Source organism: Eumetopias jubatus, unplaced genomic scaffold (assembly GCF_037043125.1).
Source record: "Eumetopias jubatus isolate StellerSeaLion01/CBP00866 unplaced genomic scaffold, mEumJub1_p1.0 scaffold_3, whole genome shotgun sequence".
Taxonomy (NCBI): domain Eukaryota; kingdom Metazoa; phylum Chordata; class Mammalia; order Carnivora; family Otariidae; genus Eumetopias; species Eumetopias jubatus.
Genome location: NW_028274809.1, coordinates 81,656,245 through 81,678,382, shown reverse-complemented (window position 1 = coordinate 81,678,382; position 22,138 = coordinate 81,656,245). Strand labels below are relative to the sequence as shown.

Here is a 22,138-nt window from a genome sequence, read left to right as displayed (position 1 = left end):
TTATGTTGCACACACACAGACACTAGAAACATTTTTCTAATTTATTATGATATCTTCCATGAAAAGGGAGTGAAGCAGTTCAGGAAATGGGGGATTTTAGAGACTCTTAAAACAACTGCCAAAGTGTGGGCTGAGGAACTTATTCTGGTTACGTAAAAGTTTCTTCTGTGCTGCTTCTAGTTTTTGTTAAAGGCAATACTGCCCTCTCGTGTCCAGAAGCCAATTCCAGCGCATATTTTCTCAATTAAATTGCTTGTTTTACTCATCCAGTTTAGAACTTCTTAGAAAAACAAGTAACAATTATTTAAGACACGGTGTAGTTTGCTAGCTTGAATTTCATTGGATCAGGTAATTTGGGGTCATACTAGAGTCGTCTGTACAATAATGCCCCTCATCTGAAAGGTAACATCCAAGTTTTTTGTTTGTTGGATATTACTTTCCTCCCTTTATAAGGAAAGTGTTCCCAATTCTTATTTTAAAAATATGATACATTGGATCATTGCCAACTTTTAAAAAGCTAAATCATTATTCTCCTTCCTTCACTTTTGTAACTGATGTGTCATTTTTCATTTCATTCTGGATATAAATCGTAATTTCTTTTGCCTGTGTTTTTTCTTCACAAGCACGCCTTTCATATAATGATAGAGGTAAGATGCATTGATGTTTGTTTTATGGTTGTGGAACTTTTTGTGGATGCATATTAAACATTTGTTCTTAGATTTTTGTTGTTGCTTTATTGTGCATCCTTTATAAATTTGTGTTATGAATATTTTTTTTTACCACTTTTAGTATTAAAAACATGATTGATTTGCCACAGTAATACTTTTTGGTTTTCAAACAGTTGTTAACCGCATTTATACTCATCTGAGTTGGAATGTAGAAGCTTAGTTGATTAGATGTTAACACCTAATGGCTAGTATGTCACTAGCTTAATGTCAGCATATGCTCATTTTTACCAGGAGCTGACTTTCTGGTGAAACCCATCATCCTTTAATGTGAAATCTGTATTTTCAGATCGTTTCTTTCATCTTTAGTCTCCTTAGCAAATGGGCTGGCTAGAGAAGTATAAGTTGATCTTTTGCTCTCTAGAGTTTGAAGGCTTTTAGATTAGAATTTACCCTTCTCACTTGAGAACTCAGAAGAAATACAATGATCATAGACTACTTAGCAGCTCTTCACTTCTGCTAATTTATTCCAGTCTTGAGTATAGTAATCCTACTGGGTAGCAGTGTTGGGATGGGGGCATGATTTTCAGTGATTGCCATTTGTTGTTTCTCAGCATGATGTCTCCTGATGCCATAATTTTCATATACAAATGGGTAAAGAAGAGATGTAAGTGGAGGCACGTTCTACTGCATGTCTTCTTAACTGTGCAAAATAGCGGGATTGCAAGAGAACTGGAGACTTAGGAAAAGTTTTCAGGAATTCCCCAGTCCTTACAGTTGATCCCCCAAAAGCTGGTTTTCTGTGTAGCGGGGCAAAGTCATGTTTTATGATAATATCAGAATGTTGCTGTCATTATGAAGTTCAAGCCCGAATTTGTCTCGCCAGGTGTTGATATATTTTAAAGGTATAAATCTTTATTCCTAGAATCAGGTACAGTTGACCCTTGAACAGTGCAGGGCTTAGGGGTGCCAATGCCACGCACAAACCTGTGTATAACTTTTTACTCCCCCAAAACTTAACTACTAAGTTTTGTGACTAATAACACAAATGGTTGATTAACATATATTTTGTATGTTATATGTGTGATATGGTATATTCTTATAATAAACTAGAGAGAAGAAAATGTTATTGAAATCTTAATGAAGAGAAGATACATTTACAGTACTGACTGTACTGTATTTATTAGAAAAAAATCCACATAGAAGTGGACCCCTAAAGTTCAAACCCATGTTATTCAAGGGTGAACTGCATTGAGTTTTTTGTGAGTAAATTAGTATAATGATGCTCATAAACTACAAATAATTTGATAGTCTCAGATGATAGGATAAGTAAAAGCCAGATATTAGAGATGCAGTTAAAGCTTCCTGTAAATTTAATGAAGAGCTGAAAAGTATGAAAGAGAATATTCTAGTAATTTTTCATTAAAATAAAAAGGCATATTGGCATTATATATTTTATAGAGTTATGGTCTGTATTTTAGTTACTTGTTTTTGAGTCTCACCTTTTAAGTATTATAGAATATTACTTAAAAGCACATACCATTTCTAAAAGTTTGACATTCTGTAGGAATGTGCCTTTGTAGACCTTTTCCTCACCCTTTAAAAATTTGCCAGTATTCTTCTTACTTTTAACAATAGTCTGTTTCAGGCTGTTATAAGGCTAAATAGAATAGTAGTATCATTAGGAGAGTGAGCTAAGATTTTTTACTGATAATGGTAGCTTAGAAACTTACCCAACAAAGACTTGGAAACTTATGGGAATCTTGGAGTTTATTTGTGCTTTTGGAAAATATTCAGTGATCTTTTTTCCTCCAAATACAGACATTGAAAGTTATTGTATGTTTCCTAAAATTAAGGTTAGTATTATATTAAAATTATATTTTAAACCGGTGACATAGTCTTAATTTGAGATGTGGATTAAGTCCTCTGAATCCTGTTTTATAGACTGGATCATATCCATGTGGTTGGTACGCCTTAAAACAGAGAATGGGTGATGTCATATGTTATCGAGAGACATTATTAGTTTATATTAAAAGTTATTAAACATCTTAATGTTTAAGTTAAGAGCCATTTTCTTTACGTGGTTGTTTTGCCTCTTGAGCTTTCAGCTCTTATCTGCATACTTAAATTTTTGGTATCCCTGCTTTGAAAACTCAACATTTCTGACTTGGTTCTAAAGAAGGGGAATCATTGATTTTTAACTTCGTGGTTATTTAAATTTTTTCAGATTGAACTTTTTTCTGTTAGCATAATTATTTTATGCAGTTATCTAATAATTCTTGGACTTTGAGCATGAGTGGTTTCCTCTGCCTCTACAAGACTAGTTTTCCACCTTTTTCCCTCCCGTCTCCACATCCACATCCGCAGCCTGCTCCTATCAGTAGTATCTCTTGTTACAGTTATAAATGACCAGTCAAGCAATGAGGTGTAGGGTGGGTTTAAGTTTGATAAAACTTCTCCCTAGAGTCTTTCTTGTGTCCCTTTCCAGTGAGAATCGTAACTTTAGGGGCCATACTTCTTTAAGATTTGTATCTGACTTTCTGGACTCGTCACTCTGTTAAACTACAACACTCTTCAGCTCTACTATAACCTTTTGTCTTTTGAATGTGTGAAGGCAAAGCAACTTTTTGTAGACATTTTAAAAATATCTGAGGTTGAAATGAGTCACAGGAAGTTTTCTAGTTTATCATACTATTTTATTTTTTTTAATTTATTTTTAAAGACTTTATTTATTTATTTGACAGAACGAGAGAACACAAGTAGGCAGAGAGAGAGGGAGAAGCAGCCTCCCTGCTGAGCAGGGAGCCTGATGCGGGGCTCAATCCCAGGACCCCGGGATCATGACCTGAGCCGAAGGCAGACGCCCAACCGAGCCACCCAGGCGCCCCTATCATACTATTTTAAAGTAGGAATTCTCAAGCCATTTTGTAAAGGATTGCCTACAAAGAAATTGCACCTTTGTCCTCTTTAATACCTTGCAGTATTTCTATTTTTGAGGGTCTTTCTAATGCAGGTGTCAACTGTTTAAAATCTTGAGTGACACCAGTGGGCTGAATAGCACCCAAAGGGAGCACTGACAGTCTTGGGGCATTAGAAGAGGGGATTTTTTCTTAAAAGGGGAGGAAAGGAAGAGAGAGATGCAGTGATACAGGAGGACATACTATTTCCATGTGACTTAGATGCCACCCAGTGTCACAGTGTCTGTTGCTGTTGCCACAGAAATTTTAGTTCTTCTTTATAATACTCATTATGCAGCCCTTCATACATTTTGATCACTTTTCTCTGGAAGCTTTTCAAAAGGCTTCCTACATCTTGTTTTAGTTGCAGATACTGAAATGATACAATGCTTCCAGTGAGGGTTGCCATTCTGCTTTGTATAGGAAGGATGCTCTTGTGTTTTGTAAATGTTGTACCCCTATTTATATACTATATTTGCTCCATTTTCAAAATTAACTATAGCAGTACACTTTTCTTTCATTTATCTTGCCATCTATTACGATGAACACTCATTTTCTGGATTACAATTTCTGCTTTCTTTGCCAATCAGACTAATAATTTTTATCTCAGGTCAATTTGGGGAAGTAATTATAAACAAAGGATTTGTTAGTAGGTTGAAAAATTAGAATGAACAGAAAAGTTTGGCTATTAACATATTTGTGTGCTTTGTATTTGATACACTTATCTGCGATGTATTTGAGAATGACTATGTGCATTTCTGAGATTAATGAAGAAAAGACTTAAAGATAAACAGTCATTGGAAAAAGTAGTGGATTTTGAGGATTGTGTTCCTTTGAGAAATAGCTGTAATTTGCTGTTGCTGGCACTTTTAAAATCCTCATCTTCTAATGAAGTACCAACTTGATGAAACCGTTGAAATACTGTTCATAATATCCTAAAGGTTACAGAAAATCTTAGTCCAGAAAATTAGTGAGACTGACTCAGAATGATTTGAGGTCATTTCTCCCTGCTGTACTTAGATAGCAATAGTGCCAAATGTTATTATGAAAACTCTCAATTCAAGTGGCTTGCCTTACGATCACTGTAAATAACTAGTAATGCTTGAGAACTCAGTTTTAGTAAGATTGAAGTTAGTGTCATTTGTGTTTCCTGTTTCTGTCAATTGATTTCCTTGGTATATCACTTTTTTTTCCTCATATTTAGCACTGATCTGCTTTCTGATACTAGTGTTATTGTTTATCTGTAGGACCCAGGACCACCCCCACCTTCTCCATTACTAGGTTTGAAGCCACTGCAGTTATTAGAAGTGAAAGCAAGGGGAAGATTTGGTTGTGTGTGGAAAGCCCAGCTGCTCAATGAGTATGTGGCTGTGAAAATATTTCCAATACAGGTATGTTCTTGCGTCTTTCTCATCTGCGTATATTTTGTAAAAGGTGCAACTGGCTCGATTATTGTAATTCCGAAACAGTCCGAAAACACAAACCACGTTTCTGGGTGGTTCTTTGTGATACTGAGGAAAGAGATTAGCCCTTTTGTCTGCCTTCTCATCTGAGGAATGGGACTCATGGTACAGCAGTCCTTCTGTCTGTTCGGAGGGTTGGAGTTCCAGTGAATGAACATAAAGGAGATCTTTTGCCAATAAAGATACTACAGAAATGTAGTATTAGTGGAGGATTCCAGTAATAGAATTTCGTTGGTTTACTTTTAATATCCCATTGACATTATCAGAAAACAAAGAGAAGAATGAAAGAATAGCATACTGGTTTTAGAATTGTTTAGAGGTATATTACCAGACTGATTCATTTTTGTCTGTCTTTGAGTGCCCATGTAATCATTTCAGATTTTGTTGGGTGAATTTTCAGAGGCAGTGAATCAAGATTTCAAATAATTGGTTTACTGTTGACTTGTTTTTCTTTTAAAGGGGCCTGACCTCATAAAACCCTGGTCTAATGCACCTCTGAGCTGTTCTTATGTTTTGTTTGAGTCCATTGGTGGTAGAGATCTATGCTGATTTCTTCATCCCTGTCTCTTGCTTCACACCCCTCTAGTTAATGCCTTGTGTGCTGCTGTGGTCCTTCTTGGGTTTGGTGATTCAGGCTCCGCCCGTGTATCTATCTGCACAGTGGATCTTCCTCATCCCAGAGTTACAGAATCCGTTTTTTCTTTTGTCTTAATATACCTAGCTTTTATCTTTGTTGCCTCCTCTAAAGCCTTTTTTGGTAGCAGTGCAGATACTTTTAACACTCTGGTTCTTAATGGAAGAGTCTAGTCTGTTCTGCCAAGATTGACAAATTCAGGGTTGTTCTTTCTTTGTGGGAAGAAGCTTAAAAGTTAAAGAAAGGCCTTTGGATATTAACACAAGGGTAACAATAGCAAGAGTAACAGTAGCTAATATTTTATTGAATGCTTCTTATTGTCAGGAAGAGGTGCTTTATAGAGGAGTACTCAGTAATAGGTGTCCATATATTACCCATATATAGAAAACAACACACATATACATAATACAACAACCCTATGGAGCAGACACTGTAGTCCCCATTTGCTAATGAGGAAACTGAATGATTGTCACTCGGCAAAGGTCCTTAAGATTGTTTGGATCCAGAGGGTTCCTAACCATTACGCTATGGTGCCTCCGACTTTCATTATTCTTCCATTGTGAAGAGAAGCTAACTCTTTATGAGTAGACACGTAGGCAAGGAGTAGGCATGGGTTGCTTGCAGTCACAAATGAGTATATAGTGCTTTAAATTATTGTATTGCCTATTTATACCCTATTGTGCTCTCATTGACTTAGGGTATTCTCAACATTTTAAAAACATTTGATATAATGTTAATCTTTGAACAAAAAAATTGTCTTCTATTGAGATGAAGTCATTCTACCTGAAATTTGTACTTCAGGGAGATTATTCTGAATAAACACAAGTAACTTCACACCATGATGAAATGACACTGTATTATGAAATTGTCAGAACACATTCTGTGTTGCCATTGTTAGATAGATACAGATGTGCACATAACTCCTGTATTTACAAACTAGAAACACAGAAAAGTATGTTTCAGGGAGTGGGGCAGGGCAGGCATTTGTCATAGAGTTGTTATTAGATTTCTTTTAGGAAAAAATAAGACAAAATCAAAGAATCTTTTCATACTTAGCTTTATTTTTAAATTTTGCCTTAGAATCTACTTGAGTAATCTCTTAGATATGGTTTATTTATTTATTGAGTTCTTTGCACTCTTCCTATTCTTTCTTTTTAACTCTAGGACAAACAGTCATGGCAAAATGAATATGAAGTTTATAGTTTACCTGGAATGAAGCATGAGAACATATTACAGTTCATTGGTGCAGAAAAACGAGGCACCAGTGTTGATGTGGATCTTTGGCTAATCACAGCATTTCATGAAAAGGTAAAACTACTTTCCGTTTTAACTCGGGAAAGTTTACCTCCTTAATGTTGGCTACAAATCCCTCAGACTTGTTTTTCTGGGAACAGTATGTTGTTACAGTTAGTTAATATTTATAAATAAAAATCCTTTAAAAACTAATTTTAAGAAAAGAGCAAAATGGCAACTTTTTCACCTAACGCTCTACTTATATAAAACCAGTCTTTTGTCCCTTATTTCTTATGCTGCAGTTACCTCTCTTACAAATAATTATTTCATTGTAGCTGGTGCTTAGTCATTTTCATTTACCATTCATGATCCATCTTGATTATGTGGACCATTTTTTAGCTTGAATTTTGTGTAGCCTAGTGACAGAACTAGAGTCAGGAGATTGATCTTTGATCTGTCACTAATTCGTAATTATCACCAAAACGCAGTTGCTGTTTTCCCTCAAATTTTTCTCCTTTCATAGTTAGTATGAAAGTACATGTTAATGAAATAGGAGATTGTGTTGACCTGGCAATTAGTTTCATCATTGTCAGATCTAGGTGGCTCTTACATGTCTCTAAATTCTTGACCAGAAGGATAGTAGTAATCTCTAGAGGAAGATTCTGACATAGTTGCTTATATGTCTTAATTTTGTGTTTTCCTAGTCCTATGATATAACTAACATCTTTGTAGTCAGTGTATTTTAACTTTTTAAATATTTTCCTGAACTTTAGATTTTCAAATAGTGTTTTTTTTTTTTAACTTCTAAATAGGAATGCCTTCAAAATAGGAAATTGTACCTTGTAGCAAACCTTTAAAGATTAGAGGTATTCCATTCTAGTCAAATGTTTACTAATGTGAAACTTGAACCCTTCCAGAAAGATTGTTTTTGTTTTTGTTTTTGGATATTATTATTCACTAAAAGTAAAGATATTTTGCTTTCCATAATCTCTTAAAAGTAAAAAGGAAAGTTCTCCATGTCAAATGGCTTTTGTCCAGAGCATAAGTTGTTTTTTCCCCCCTTTTCTTTAGGGTTCACTGTCAGACTTTCTTAAGGCTAATGTGGTCTCTTGGAATGAACTGTGTCATATTGCAGAAACCATGGCTAGAGGATTGGCATATTTGCATGAGGATATACCTGGCCTAAAAGATGGCCACAAACCTGCCATATCTCACAGGTAGAGCTAAATTTATATTATTTTCCCAAATAATTCAGTATTTATTATTTAAACTTTTAATCTACTGTGCAAAATTTGTTTTCCCCCTAACTACGTAATCATGCTAGAGGAGGCAGTTGATTTTCATTGATTTTCAAATTAGCTTTGAGAATGGCCAGGAAGTATTTTGGGTAATATATATATTTAATATCATTAGCAAAGTTTAATTACTGACCTGTGTTTTAATTTATCTTATTTCTGAAAGCATGGTTAAGAGTGAAGTGTATTTTGTCTATCTCAAAGGAAAAAGAAATTTGTTTTGCCTTAAAATATGATTTACTTCAGGGATAATTATAAGATGTAATTAAGGAGGGACTTTGAGTATCTTTTTTTCTTGTTTGTAATGACCATGTGATCATTACCTGAGCTGAGGTGGAGGGAGGCATCGTTTGAATAACTGGGCTTGAAGCAATAGTACTTGAACCCAGTAGTTGTCATACCCTCAAAAGGGAAAATGTTAGTTCCTTTAAACGTGGGATCAGTTTGCCATTGTGTATTCAATTTAAAGATAGTTGCTTTAGAAACAGACCTGTGAGTACAGAGAACAAACTGATGGTTGGCAGAGGAGAGGGTGGGGGTGGGAGTCTGGACAAAATGGATGAAGAAGAGCAGGATACAAGCTTCCATTTATGGAACAAGTAAGTCGTGGGGATGAAAGGTACAGCCTTAGGGAATATAATCAGTGGTACTGCATGGTAACAGTTGGTAACTCCTCTTAGGTGAGCATAGCGTGATACATAGACTTGTTGAATCACAATATTGTACACTTGAAACTAACGTAACATTGTGTGTCCATTATACACTTAATTACAAAAAGACGGTTGCCTTAAAAGTAGGTACGAACTGGGGCGCCTGGGCGGCTCAGCCGTTGAGCGCCTGCCTTCGGCTCAGGTCATGGTCCCAGGGTCCTGGGATCGAGCCCCGCATTGGGCTCCCTGCTCAGCGGGGAGCCTGCTTCTCCCTCCCCCACTCCCCCTGCTTGTGTTCCCTCTCTTGCTGTGTCTCTCTCTGTCAAATAAATAAAATCTTCAAAAAAAAAAAAAAAGTAGGTATGAACCAATTCATTTAGCAGATAATTGAGTGCCACCAGTTGGTGTTTTAGGTTGCTGGGAGGCATTAACTTTTAATCCCAACTCTAAAATTGATTTTGCAAACCTTGAATGATTTCTACCTCAGAAATAGCTCCCCTTTTTTCTCACCTTCCTGCATACAGTCTGTCTCTTCCTGGATTTTTGCTCATCTCACCTAGTCCTATAGGGAACTAATCCTTTGGCACCCCCAAAGCTTAGTAGAAGTAGTGTTCCTAAAAATCTTTTGAGGCTAAAACTGATCGGTTTTGGAGCATTTGTGGGTGACTACCTGTGTCTCTTCTGTCCCACTCTTGGTCTCTGTGTGCACATAAATTTCACCACTGCTCATGGCATAGATGTATGTAGCTAGAATATAGTAATCTCTAGGATGAGTCAGTTGAAGCTGGAGTGTGAAAGAAGTTATCTGATTGCTTTAAAAGGGTTACTCTTTTCAGAACACCAGGATCTAGCTGGAGCAGTTTGCTTATGGTGAAAATTTTCTGATATACATTTCTAGAGATGCTTTTCTACAAGGCTGAGGAATCTAAGAACCACTAAAATAAGGGTCCATTCTAATATGTAGGCCTGTACCAGTAGGCAAAAGGCCCCAATTATTTGAATATTCTTTCAGTTTGGTTTCTTTCTTTTTTTCTCTTTTTTTTTTAGTTTTTGATGTAGTGTTCCATGATCCATTGTTTTCGTATAACACCCAGTGCTCCATGCAGTACGTGCCCTCTTTAATACCCATCACTGGGCTAACCCATCCCCCCTCCCCTCTCCCCTCTAAAACCCTGTTTGTTTCTAAGTCCATAGTCTCTCATGGTTCATCTCTCCCTCCGATTCCCCCCCCCCTTCATTTTTCCCTTCCTTCTCCTAATGTCCTCAGTTTGGTTTTTTAAATTTCAGTTGCAATGGGTGTTTCCAACTATAAACTCTGAAATACTCGTTTTACCTCAAAAAACCAGCAATTTTATGATTGTAGGTAGGAATAACAGATAACATGTAGGCTAGACAGTATTTTTGGAATAGCAGCTCTTTAATAAAACTGCTTTATGGACAGAGTTCCTTCTTATTGTCCATGTTATGAATAGGAGTTTGTTACTCTACTCTTGGTGCTTCAAGCTTTTTCTCCCTCCTTTTTCCTGTTTATCATACTTCTGTAGGTTAATCTCCTTCTTCCCCACTTTCAATGAAAATTTTTAGAAGATAACTTGTTTAAAATTAATTTGAATACTTTATCTTTCTATTTGCAAGGGACATCAAGAGTAAAAATGTGCTGTTGAAAAACAATCTGACAGCTTGCATTGCTGACTTTGGGTTGGCATTAAAATTTGAGGCTGGCAAGTCTGCAGGTGATACCCATGGACAGGTAAGGATAGTAACTATAAACTGTAAGAAAAAATAATCTTGTCCCATATTTTCTTAGAATGGCACATCTAGATTGAATTGATTAATATTACTGTGATGGTTATCAAATCAGCATCTAATATAAAATGACTCTCTTAAAAGTAATATGTTAAATTTGCTGAGGAGGACATTTTCATGTGGTGGTGAAGGACTGTTGGGAACTCAAGTGGTTTACATCAGTCAATTCGTAAAACAACTTAGACACATGTCATGGGATTCTATTTTTAAAACTAATCAAGTTAGACTCCAACACACTTAAACAGGCCTCATTCTTAGGGAGTTCTTGGTAATAACACAGTAGTTTTGTTAATTCTTTCATCATCCTAAGAGGAATGGCAGAACAATCAGTTACTATTCATGCTACTATGTATTAATATCTATTGCCTGATTTTTCCACACAACAATTAGAGTTTCTTGCTTCTTGGTCTTTAGTGCTTCATTAACTCTTTAACCAATTTTACAGCTTTTCTTTGAATTCTCTCCAGAGTTCAGAGCACTTGCAAAGCCCTGAGCAGAGAGCCTAATTAACTCTATCTAGTCAAGGTCTGTACAAAGAGCTCTGAACAATGGGAATCTTTAAAAAAAGCCAAATAGGAGAAAAACATTATCCATATATTTTATTCTTAGAAACTGTGAGGCGAGGAAAGGTGCTTTCACGCCTACAAGATCACCTTTTTATTAAGAAAACCAGTTTGACCTGAAAGGTGACGTTTCCTTACAAAGTTGGCATGATTATTTCTTCATCTTTCAAATCATGTAAATTACTTTGGTCATCTAATTGTCAGCTTTCGTTTTTCCCAGTATATCCTACTGACCTCCAAGAATAGTTATTAAAGAATCACAGCATAACAAATTTTGGCAATACTGACTGATGATACAAGAATTTAGTTTACAGCAATGGTCAGCAGTCAGAGTTCTAGAAAAGTTGATACCAAATGTGTTTGGGAATGAAGGCGGTCTTGTGGAGTATATTGCGGAGGAGGGAGATTGTGCAGGAGGCCCAGGGAGCTGACTTGAGTGATTATCATAAAACTAAATGTGGGGAACCGTTGAATCCTCTGGCACCTCATAACCCTCTTCCCCCCTTTTCTAACGAAAAAATTTTGAGACTTATTCCTATCTTTTACTGTCCTCTAAATTGGTTTACATGAGGAGGTAAAAATAATTACTAATTACATCACTGGTTACTTGACTTTAGACTTCTTGGACCAGAAAATTTCAAAATTCACGTTATTGTACATTTTACATATATAAGATTTTCTACACTAAGTGTAAAATGTAAGGACATTTTACACTAAGAAGGTAGTTGTCACTTTATAAGAAAAGTACTTTGGATGGCATACATTCTTTTTTTTTTCTGCTAAGAACTTTTTTTCTTATATTCAATTAGCCAACACATAATAATACATCATTAGTTTTTGTTGTGTTCAACGATTCATTAGTTGCATATAACACCCAGTGGTCATCACCACATGTGCCCTCCTTAATACATTTATCTTTAGGAGAAAAGTAAACTTTTGAGAAATGCTTGCTTATAGTACAGTTAAAGATGCAAAAAAGCAGAGCTACTATTTTTTTTTCTTTCTTTAAAGTGTTCTTATTAAATGAATTAAAAACTTGAGCTTTGGAGTCTTAGTGATCTGCCCTTTTTTAGACATTTCTATTGTATGTGTGTTCACAGATAATTGTCTAACTTGTAGTCTAGAGATCAGTCACCTGAGGATAGAACTTTTTGGAATACCATTATCTGGCCACTCCCTAGATCTCCAAAAACTCAATTAGAGTGTGATCCACCCAGCTATCCTATAAGAATTTTTTAAGCATTTATATGTGAATATTGTCAAGCACCAACCAAGGCTAGCTATAGTAGCTTAGTAACCATAGTTCCAATACTAAGAAATACCAAATTGTTAGGGACAGATATAAGACAGAATTCATGAATGAATAAATACGTACACGTTGTAGAAATAGAACTTTTAAAAGTTTATCCATTCTTTACTTGGCTAATTCTTCTTAAGTTTTATATTACTACTTTTTGTTAATAAAGAGAAAGAGAAACTCTCAAAAATGAGTATTCTTTTTTTTTTTTTTTAAGATACACATTTCAAACAGGATGCAAAGGTACAATTGAGAAGTATAGTTTTCTTGTCCTTGTCTCCAACAGAACCACCATTGTTTTTGATTACTTCCAGAAGGGGGAAAAAATTCTAAGCCAGCGCCAGCATAATGTTTGCTGATATATTTATTAAGTGTATCCAGAAAGGATCTCAGTATATATACTGCTTTGTTCCTTGCTGTACAGTGTTTTTGGAAGTTTTTCCATTATCAGTCCAGATTTATTTCATGTTTTTTCAGAGCTGCATAGTACTCTGTTTAAGAAATCCCTGCTGATGGAAACTTCCCATTTCTAGTGTCTTGGCTGTTATTACTTGAAATGGAATACAGTGCTCCTTGACTCTGTAGTCCGGTGGTCATGATTTGGTTACCTTACCTGATACGATAGTAGACCACATTTGGTTTTGATTCTTTTTACAAAATCATAAAATGTTAGTTCATAAAGTTAATGAGTACTGTTTGCTTTCAACATCTTTTTCAGGTTGGTACCCGGAGGTATATGGCTCCAGAGGTATTAGAGGGTGCTATAAACTTCCAAAGGGATGCATTTTTGAGGATAGATATGTACGCCATGGGATTAGTCCTGTGGGAACTGGCTTCTCGCTGTACTGCCGCAGATGGTAAGGGAAAAAATATTTTTTTTTAAAAATATATGCCTATTGTCTACTACACATATATGAAAAGGGATGATAATACTCAAAAGGTAATATTTCAAAGTACAAACAGATTTTTTTAAGTAGACTCCAAAAGGTAGTGGCTTAAACGGAATTCAGGAGGCAGGGGATGGGGGCAGGCTGGAGAGGGAAGGTATGAGCATGTATTGATCCTTTACCATTGCCAGGTATTTTGCACTAGGCCCTTCACATACCTTTAGCTAATTTCCTAAAACTCCTTTGGAGGTAGTTACTGTCTTAGTTTTATACATGAGCAATTTGAGGCTCAAATTTTAAGTAGAAATTAAGCAGATTGCCAGTTTTAGCTTCAAGGTGGTAAATGGTGAAACCTAGATTTGAAACTTTGATCCAAATGTAGGGATAGGGCTGCCACTTTCGTAGGTCCTGCAGGTCCTGCCTGCCCCCAGGTTGCAAAGTCAACTCTTTTGGCAAGAGGAGATAAAGGAAGAGTTGGGGGATTTTCCCTTCCAGGAAACTCAAGGCTGAATCTATTCATCACTCCCATGATGTCAATATATACCTAACCAGATTGAATTTACAGTCCATCCTCCAGGGCACAAAATTGAGCATGCCTTTGGATATACCACAGGTTAAATTCTGTCTCCTTACAGCCTTGAAAGTCTGAGCTGATGTAGACGTTATTATGAACACTAGTTATATTCTCTTGCACACCTTGGTTCTGAAGGATTATGTTTTTGTTATGTAAGTCCTTGTTCAAGTCCTATAAATATTTGCACTGATTGATAATAAGCCTGCATACTATTTTCCTGGTGTGACAAAATTATAGTGTGCTCGGTACTATCTTCAGTGCTTCTCAGAAGTTCTCCATTCTCTTCACTTGTGTTACAGTACTTTTTTTTGGACATGAAAATATAAAGCCGACATCTTGACAAATGTAAATTAGCTTGATCCTTTTAATTTATAATTACCTAAAAACTTCCTGCAGATTGTGAAAAGACCATAGAAGAAAGTTGTGTAGCGTATTTAAACCAACTTAACGTATATTTATGAGAATACTTTGTTTTCTGAGTACTGCCAATGGTCTCTCAGTGTAGGACAGACTACCTCTGGTATATGAAATTTGATTTAGGGTACTGTGCTTTTAAAGGGAACTTAGTAGATTGCTCAGGAATGGATAGCCATTCATTCTTCTAAGATTGGGGGTTTGGCATGGGGGTGGATCCAGACCTAAGAAAGTTTGAAGCAGTTTGGATATAATTCTAGCTTAGAAGTCTAGAGGAAGAAGAGTAAGCTGTTCAGTGTAGTTTGGCTCAAAGTGGGAGAGAAAGTACATTTATTATGTGCATTTATGGAAGCAGAAATAGGTTGGCTAGGTATAGATGTTACAGGAAAATGTATTTTATAAGAACTTTAATAATATGAACTCTCCAAAGCCAACCATTGGATATGATGTCGTAGGGGATATACAAAGCCCTGCCCTTAAGCAATATATAGTTTAAGGGAATAAAATATATCCTGGACAATTGACTCTAGAGTAAGGTAAGTTTGAATTGCCTAGCTTCATGCTCAGTACATAGATATTCAATAAGTTATTTTGGATGAGTGTAATACCTGAGGAATGTAAGCGAGTGTTAATGGGAGTTTAGAGGAATGAAAAATGCTTTGTTTTGGGGTAGAGCGGTTATCAGGGAAGATTTCATGAAAAATGAGGACAGATGCTGATATATATATATATATTTTTTTAAGATTTTATTTATTTGACAGAGAGAGACACAGCGAGAGGGAACACAAGCAGGGGGAGTGGGAGAGGGAGAAGCAGGCTTCCCACCAAGCAGGGAGCCCGATGCGGGGCTCCATCCCACCATGATCTGAGCCGAAGGCAGATGCTTAATGACTGAGCCACCCAGGCACCCCTATGCTGATATTTCTAAAATGCTTTGCATGTGCTATGAAATAATTGCAGAGTCAGGGATTTCTGACCCTTAAGTCAGAAATCGGGGCAGGAGGGGACAGTGTGAACATTGCTCAAGTGAGTACTTTAAAATTGGTTGATGGCTAATTGTTGATGGTTCAGTTCAGTGACTCTCAGACTTTAATGTGTACTAAACTCCTGATAAAGTTATGTTGACTCAGTAGGTCTGGGTTGGGGCCTGATACTTCTATTTCTTGCAGGCTACCAGTCAGTGCCAGTGCTGCTGAGCTGCGGACCACATTTTGAATAGCAAGAGTTAAATAGACATTTTAGAACGTCAGTACTGAGTCACTGGAAGTGCTTAAGCAGAGACGGACTATCCAGGCGTCAAGGATTCTTCCATTTGGAGAGGCTGGAGTTAGATGTCCTCCTTTATGATTCATTGTTTATTAACTTATGTCCTATCCAGGAGTAGGAGTATCTGTACAAGGTTTAGGTCCATATACAGACCCTTTATATGCAGTTGCTCTTTAGTGAACGGTTTCTGTCAAGGGGAGACAGCACAGTGATTGAAAACACAGACTTTAGTGGCAGAGATGGATTCAAATTCCACTCTGCCACCTACCAGCTGTATGCCCTTGTGAAAATTATGGAACCTTTCTGAGCTGCTTTCCTATCTGTAAGATAGAGGTAATGTCACCTTCACTCTGTGGAGGTGTAAAATGGAAGGAAATAACGTATGTGAAGTTCCTAGTCAGGGTAAGTGCTTATTAAATATTAGTATTAACTTTTAACTACATTATCCTATTTGAGTATGCCTAAGAAAAAAGGAACCATTTATTTTGTTGAATACATTTTGTCTGTGAAGGCACATTCTGAAGGCTAGTTGGGAACCCTATTTGGAGTATGCTTGTGATTTTTTTAAAAACTGTTTTTGGCAGCTTTTGTGAGGAGGGCGTGTGACTCTGAGGTACATAATTCCTCATGCAGAACGTGTAGGGGGTTAGGATGTGTCACAGAATAAAGATGGTTATAGAGACTGACCCCCAAATTGTCAGATGGAAGCACCACTGTTTACAGTCTGATTTGAATTGTGAGAAGTACTTAAAGGGATTTTATAGCCTCGACTTGCAAATATTGTTGGTTCCCTGTGGTCCTATCTATGTACGGAGATAGGCATATTCCTCATACAGTAGACGAGAAAGCTCCTTATGCAAACTTAGCAGGCTTATGCTAAAGAGTGTAGTTTTTGATTTCTCCTAAACTAGCATTTGGGTCATAATGTGGTAGAAGTAGTTGAGAATCTTTTTATCTCCTGTCATTATAGCATTTAACAGTTGGGAAAAGGTGATACAGAGTATGTTTCAGAAAGGTTGTTCCAGTTTGGAAGTCAGGAAGATTTGAATTAAAATGATTTTTTTTTTTTTCATTTTAGGACCTGTAGATGAATACATGTTGCCATTTGAGGAGGAAATTGGCCAGCATCCATCTCTTGAAGACATGCAGGAAGTTGTTGTGCATAAAAAAAAGAGGCCTGTTTTAAGAGATTATTGGCAGAAACATGCTGTAAGTTAGCTTTTCATTTGAAATTCCAATAAAATGCTTTTCAGAGGAATTTCTATCTCTGCACACTTCTGAGATGATTTTCTGGGGAGGTTATCTTCATACAGGATATTGTCTATAGAGTTCTACAAACAACAGAATTTTAGGGCTATGAGGGGGGATGGTGAAGTCATTAAACCTAAGGGGCTTGCATTGCTATGGTCCTGTTTGGAGAGCTTCCCAGGGAAAGGAGTACCTGACTCTGAGGATGTGGATAGGTGGGTAACCTTGATGATCAGCAGCTTCCTTTAAGATGGTATTTTTAAAGTAAAGCAGTTTTCTGCTCTCCATGTTTTTGATTTGGGATTGGACTTTGTTCAGGTTCTTAAGAATGCTCTAAAACTAGAGACTTACGTAGGTGAAGAATGGGACACTATTGCCCTGGTTATTGTGGTCCAAATATAACTGGAAACATGGATTAAAAACCAGGTAGAGAATCTCAATGATGCTTTTCCAACCTTTTTTTCTATTTAACTGCAAGACAGAAATGCCGGTATTAATGAAGAAAACAATAAAAATTGTTTTAAAAAAAATTAGCCTTGGTTTTGAGTCTAGATCAGGCGTTAGCATTGAACTGACCCGGTTTATAAGCAGTGGCTAGGGATTTTTGAAATTAAAAAAACCTAATTACCTCCTGTGATAGTCACGGATGCTATAAAAAGTTTGATTTTTCTTAGTGCTTTTCGTCCATTTCCTGCATACAATAGATACGCATAAGTGAATGTCGACACATAACACCAAACTTGGCTAATCTTGAAACTTTGACTCACAAAAATAACAATTTCTTTATGGACACTTCATCATTTCCTAATAGAAAACAAAATCTGCTACAGTGTCTGAATATGTTTTTCATTTTTAGGGAATGGCAATGCTCTGTGAAACGATAGAAGAATGTTGGGATCACGATGCAGAAGCCAGGTTATCAGCTGGATGTGTAGGTGAAAGAATCACTCAGATGCAAAGACTAACAAATATCATTACCACAGAGGACATTGTAACAGTGGTCACGATGGTGACAAATGTTGACTTTCCTCCCAAAGAATCTAGTCTATGATGGTTGCACCATGTGTCCACAGTGAGAAACAGGACTCTGAACTGGAGCTGCTAAGCTGATGAAACTGCTCACAGTTTATTTTCTGTGAGAAATGAGTAGGAGGTCTCCTGGACATGTCAGGAAGAAGACCCTCATTTAAAAATGTGGCTCTGGGAGACTTACAGCATTGCCTGCAGCAGAGACGTGAAGGACATGAGACTAAGAGAAGTTGCAGACTCTATAAAGAAACTTTTGAAAAAGTGTACATGAAGAACGTAGCCCTCTCCAAATCAAGGATCTTTTGGACCTGGCTAATCAAGTGTTTGAAAACTGACATCAGATTTCGTAATGTCTGTCAGAAGACACTAATTCCTTAAATGAACTACTGCTTTTTTTTTTTTTAAATCAAAAACTTTTCATTTCAGATTTGAAAAAGGGTAACTTGTTTTTATTGCATTTGCTGTTGTGTTTGTATGAATGACTATTGTAATGCCAACACGACACGGCTTGTGAATGTTTGGTGTGCTGCTGTTCTGTGTACATAAACAGAGGCATCAGAGTGGGGTACAGGAGAGAGGCTTCCAAGCATTACTTTAACCTCCCTCAACAAGGTATACCTCAGTTCCACGGTTGCTAAATTATAAAATTGAGAACACTAACAAAATTGGAATAATAAATTGATCCATGTTTTGTAACAAGGTATTACAAATTCACTGTGTTATTTAAGAAAAAAAAGGTAAGCTATGCTCAGTGCCAACACTAAGTGGCCATTCATTAAGCAGTGTTTTAGCTTTTCTTGTGCTAGCTTGTAATTTAAGGGAAAAAAGTACTGTTTTTTGAAATGAAAAAATGTCATTTTCCCCTTTTCCCCATGTTTTAAAGCTTCACCTTATATCCAGTTCCCAAATTATTGCATATTTACCTAAGTATTTTTTTAGGTGTGCTGTGTTTGGGGAATATTTGAAAATTTAAAGCATGATTTAAATTTTTTAAAGTGAGCTGTGACACTGGAAAGCTCTTCATTTTTATTCTTTTAAAATAGATTTTTTTCCTATTTATATATGTAAAATTGTAGTGTATTTCTTTTCACCGAACAGTGTGTGGGACATTCTTTATCACTGTTTAAGGATCACCTCAGGAAGTGTCATTACCCAGAATTCCTCACTCTCTGCTTTGAGACTTGTAACTTTATCACTATATTTCTGCTTGGTGCCATCTTGTCAGAGTAATACTTTGATGTCTGTGATATGTAAAGAATTATCCTAGGATAGAAATTTTAAATTTTAAGCACAGATTTCAAATGTTACTGCTTTAAAACAAATCAGGGATAACAAGTTATAAACTTAAAATATGCAATGACATTTAGAGGTAACCGATGTTGATATAGGTAATATAGCCTTGCTTCCTCCTGCAAATTGCTTTCACACTATAACTTTTAGGGTAGTTGATGCCTTATCCTTGATAAGAAAATGGAATTGATGGTAGGTAGGTGCCAAAGTGCTTTTCAAAACAATACTGGATTAGAATATAATTGGACTGTTCCTCAAATTTTTATAGGCCAAAGTAAAACAGTAATTTCCTGAATTTCTAGATTACTGACCAACAAATAGCCAGTATTATGCTATGTACTTTCGTCAGGTCATTTTAAAATCCATACATTGATTTTATAAAAGAATTTTTTACATGTCACTATCAGGAGCTCACTGTGAATGTATTACCTTCATATGGCTATTTAACCACACAGTACACTACATTTTACATATAATGTGCACTTAATCTCTGGGAATAATAAATTATATTATTTATAAATAATGCATAGGTCAACAGACTCTAAAGCAGGGAGGGAAAGAAGAGTAATAGCATTGTTGTCTGCGTGCCACACACCATGCAGAACTTTGTGCTCTTGGGTCACATATGTACCCAAGTTTTCATTGTTTTCCTAAAGAACTCCCTTTTCAATGTTGAGTTCACCTCTTTATTTCAAAAAGTACTTGACATCTCAACTGATTTGGTTTAACTTCCACTTTGAAACTAACTAATCAAGATGGGAAAGTGACAACGTTCACACATAGAAATTGTCCATCTCCTGAAGACTAAGTTCTACCTGTTCTAAACATTTAATTTTAAAAGAAAAAATCAAAACAAAAACAAGGAATATTATGAATGTTTGGCTTATGTGAGCACTAGTGATAAATTTTATAAGATCAGTTATTCAAAAGATAGTTTTCTCTTCATGTTAGAAAAAATTTTTAGAAGTCCTGGGTATTGTACTTAACTCTAGCTAACCAACTTTAAGACTTGTATCCTTTTGAAAACTATATTAATAGAAGAACACTTTTTATAAGCAGTAAAATAAGAATGTTCCAGTGACTACCTGTCCTGATACCTAGTCTTGTTAAAACTTTCATTTGCAGGGCATTTTCAGGTTTGGTTTACAGTCAGCGCAGAGTGGGCAAGCTTACAAAAAGTTTGAGCTGGGATACTGAAAAAAAGAAAGATCAAAGAATGAGAAAAATGATGACTTCTTTGTTTTGGGGTGAACTGAGACCCCAGTAATTTTTTCCTCATGTGTATGGTGCTCCTTACGATTCGTCTTGTATTTTGCCTTTCTGATACCCATCAGAACTGCTGCTCTAACTTCCACTCTTTACCTTGCCCAAATCTCCATGTAAGGAATGCTTTATGATCAACTGCCATAGGACTGATGGATTAACCAGTGTTTGGCTTTATTCGAAGTCTATGCCCTGCACAGCTCTTTGTATGTATTTTAGATGCTAGGACGTTTTTAGCATGTGAAGTGTGACTCTTGTTTGAATGTTTATTACAGGTACCTTGTGAATTCCAGAACAGAGACTGTGCCTCAAAATTGTTGGTCCCATGAATTTGCACTACCTTTCATGGTGATGTTTTGAAAATGCAATCAGGAAAAAACCCCAAGAAGTTTGGAATTTAAAAATAGAATCATCTATCATGAAATTGAAAAGGAACCTCTTCTTCCTCCTTTCCTCAATCCTAAGTAACAGCTACATTTAAGTAAAATGCAGACGGGTAGGGGAAAAAATACCCTGGCCAGATGATAAGTTTAAGTGGAATTAAACTTAACTATTTAAAAAAAAAAAAAATGCTTCTCCACAAATATTTTCCAGTTTCTCTTTTTTACCTTTTTAAAAAATTACTTTTTAGAAACACTTGGTATAATGTGCATAAAATTATTTACTGATTTCTGGGCAAAATGATACAAGTAGCATCTTGATTGAACATCATTTACCTCAGATATTCAACCAGCAGTACATTTTTTATGCAGTCTCAATCCACATCCTATTTGTTACCTCTCAAAATATTGGTAAGCAATTATTTTAGCTTTACTCTGTATTTCTTGTCAGTGTTTTGGGCACAGGTTGTTGTACTACTGTCAAATTGTACTTGCTATTTTTTTCTGCAAGTATTTAACAAAAAGTTAAAAAAAAAGCCCCATAAAACCCCACCTTGGATAAGTGATTGTTAAATATTGTACAATAAAATGTATGCTATCCCCATTCCATCCCTGAGTTAAATAAAAAAAATGAATATGGTATGATTTGCTTATGCAGTTTTTCTTTAGCTATACATTTTTCTTAAAAAGGGGAACAGTAGCTTTGTCATTTCTGGCGAGGCTCACACCTTGAGATATGCAAGAATGGGGATAGTGGTGAAAGGGAAGTTTGTCAAGGGTGGCATTTCCCCCCTTTACCGTCTAAGCAGATTGTATTCCCCACAAGGTATGTACATTAGTCCCGCCAGTTTTAGGAAACCAGAGGCTAGCAGGCATTAGGTACCTTGTCTTTTCATATGGAAACAGAAAAACGTGGCTTAGGAAATTGTCATCAAATATACAAACCACTCTTCCTAAAGGATATTAACTAGTTTACTGACTGAATGGAACAATTCTGGTATTTTCACTTAGGGTAATCAGTAAGAGTAATCATCAAGGAAGCTAGCTTTCATTACATTTTTAATGTTGCCAAGGCTTTTGTTTATCGTGTGGCTTTCAAAAGAAGGGATGGAAAACCCCACGGGAGCACTGTGTCGTCGTTCACACCAATGGATTCTCAACCCGCACTGCCTTCTAAACCAAGTGAAAATGCAAACTAGGATGGAATGTGCACTGAATTGCTAC

General features: G+C 36.3%; 1 protein-coding gene across 3 annotated transcripts in view; it reads left to right on the top strand.

Annotated features, from left to right (window-relative positions):
• ACVR2A (activin A receptor type 2A) overlaps window positions 1–21,559 on the top strand; it is an 84,135-nt gene extending 62,576 nt beyond the window's left edge. Inside the window, exons 5-12 of one of the 3 annotated variants that reach the window (XR_003612405.2) lie at window positions 4,870–5,013; window positions 6,884–7,027; window positions 8,024–8,169; window positions 10,533–10,647; window positions 13,282–13,420; window positions 16,783–16,913; window positions 17,809–18,419; window positions 20,810–21,559. Coding sequence is in view for 1 of the 3 variants with exons in the window: in XM_028123794.2 (XP_027979595.1) it covers window positions 4,870–5,013; window positions 6,884–7,027; window positions 8,024–8,169; window positions 10,533–10,647; window positions 13,282–13,420; window positions 16,783–16,913; window positions 17,809–18,003 (1,014 nt within the window). In the remaining 2 variants the exon portion in view is untranslated. Of the gene's footprint in view, window positions 1–4,869; window positions 5,014–6,883; window positions 7,028–8,023; window positions 8,170–10,532; window positions 10,648–13,281; window positions 13,421–16,782; window positions 16,914–17,808 lie in introns of all 3 variants that reach the window. The other 2 variants (XR_003612403.2, XM_028123794.2) reach the window with 2 other exon arrangements.
• Window positions 21,560–22,138: the final 579 nt, after the last annotated feature.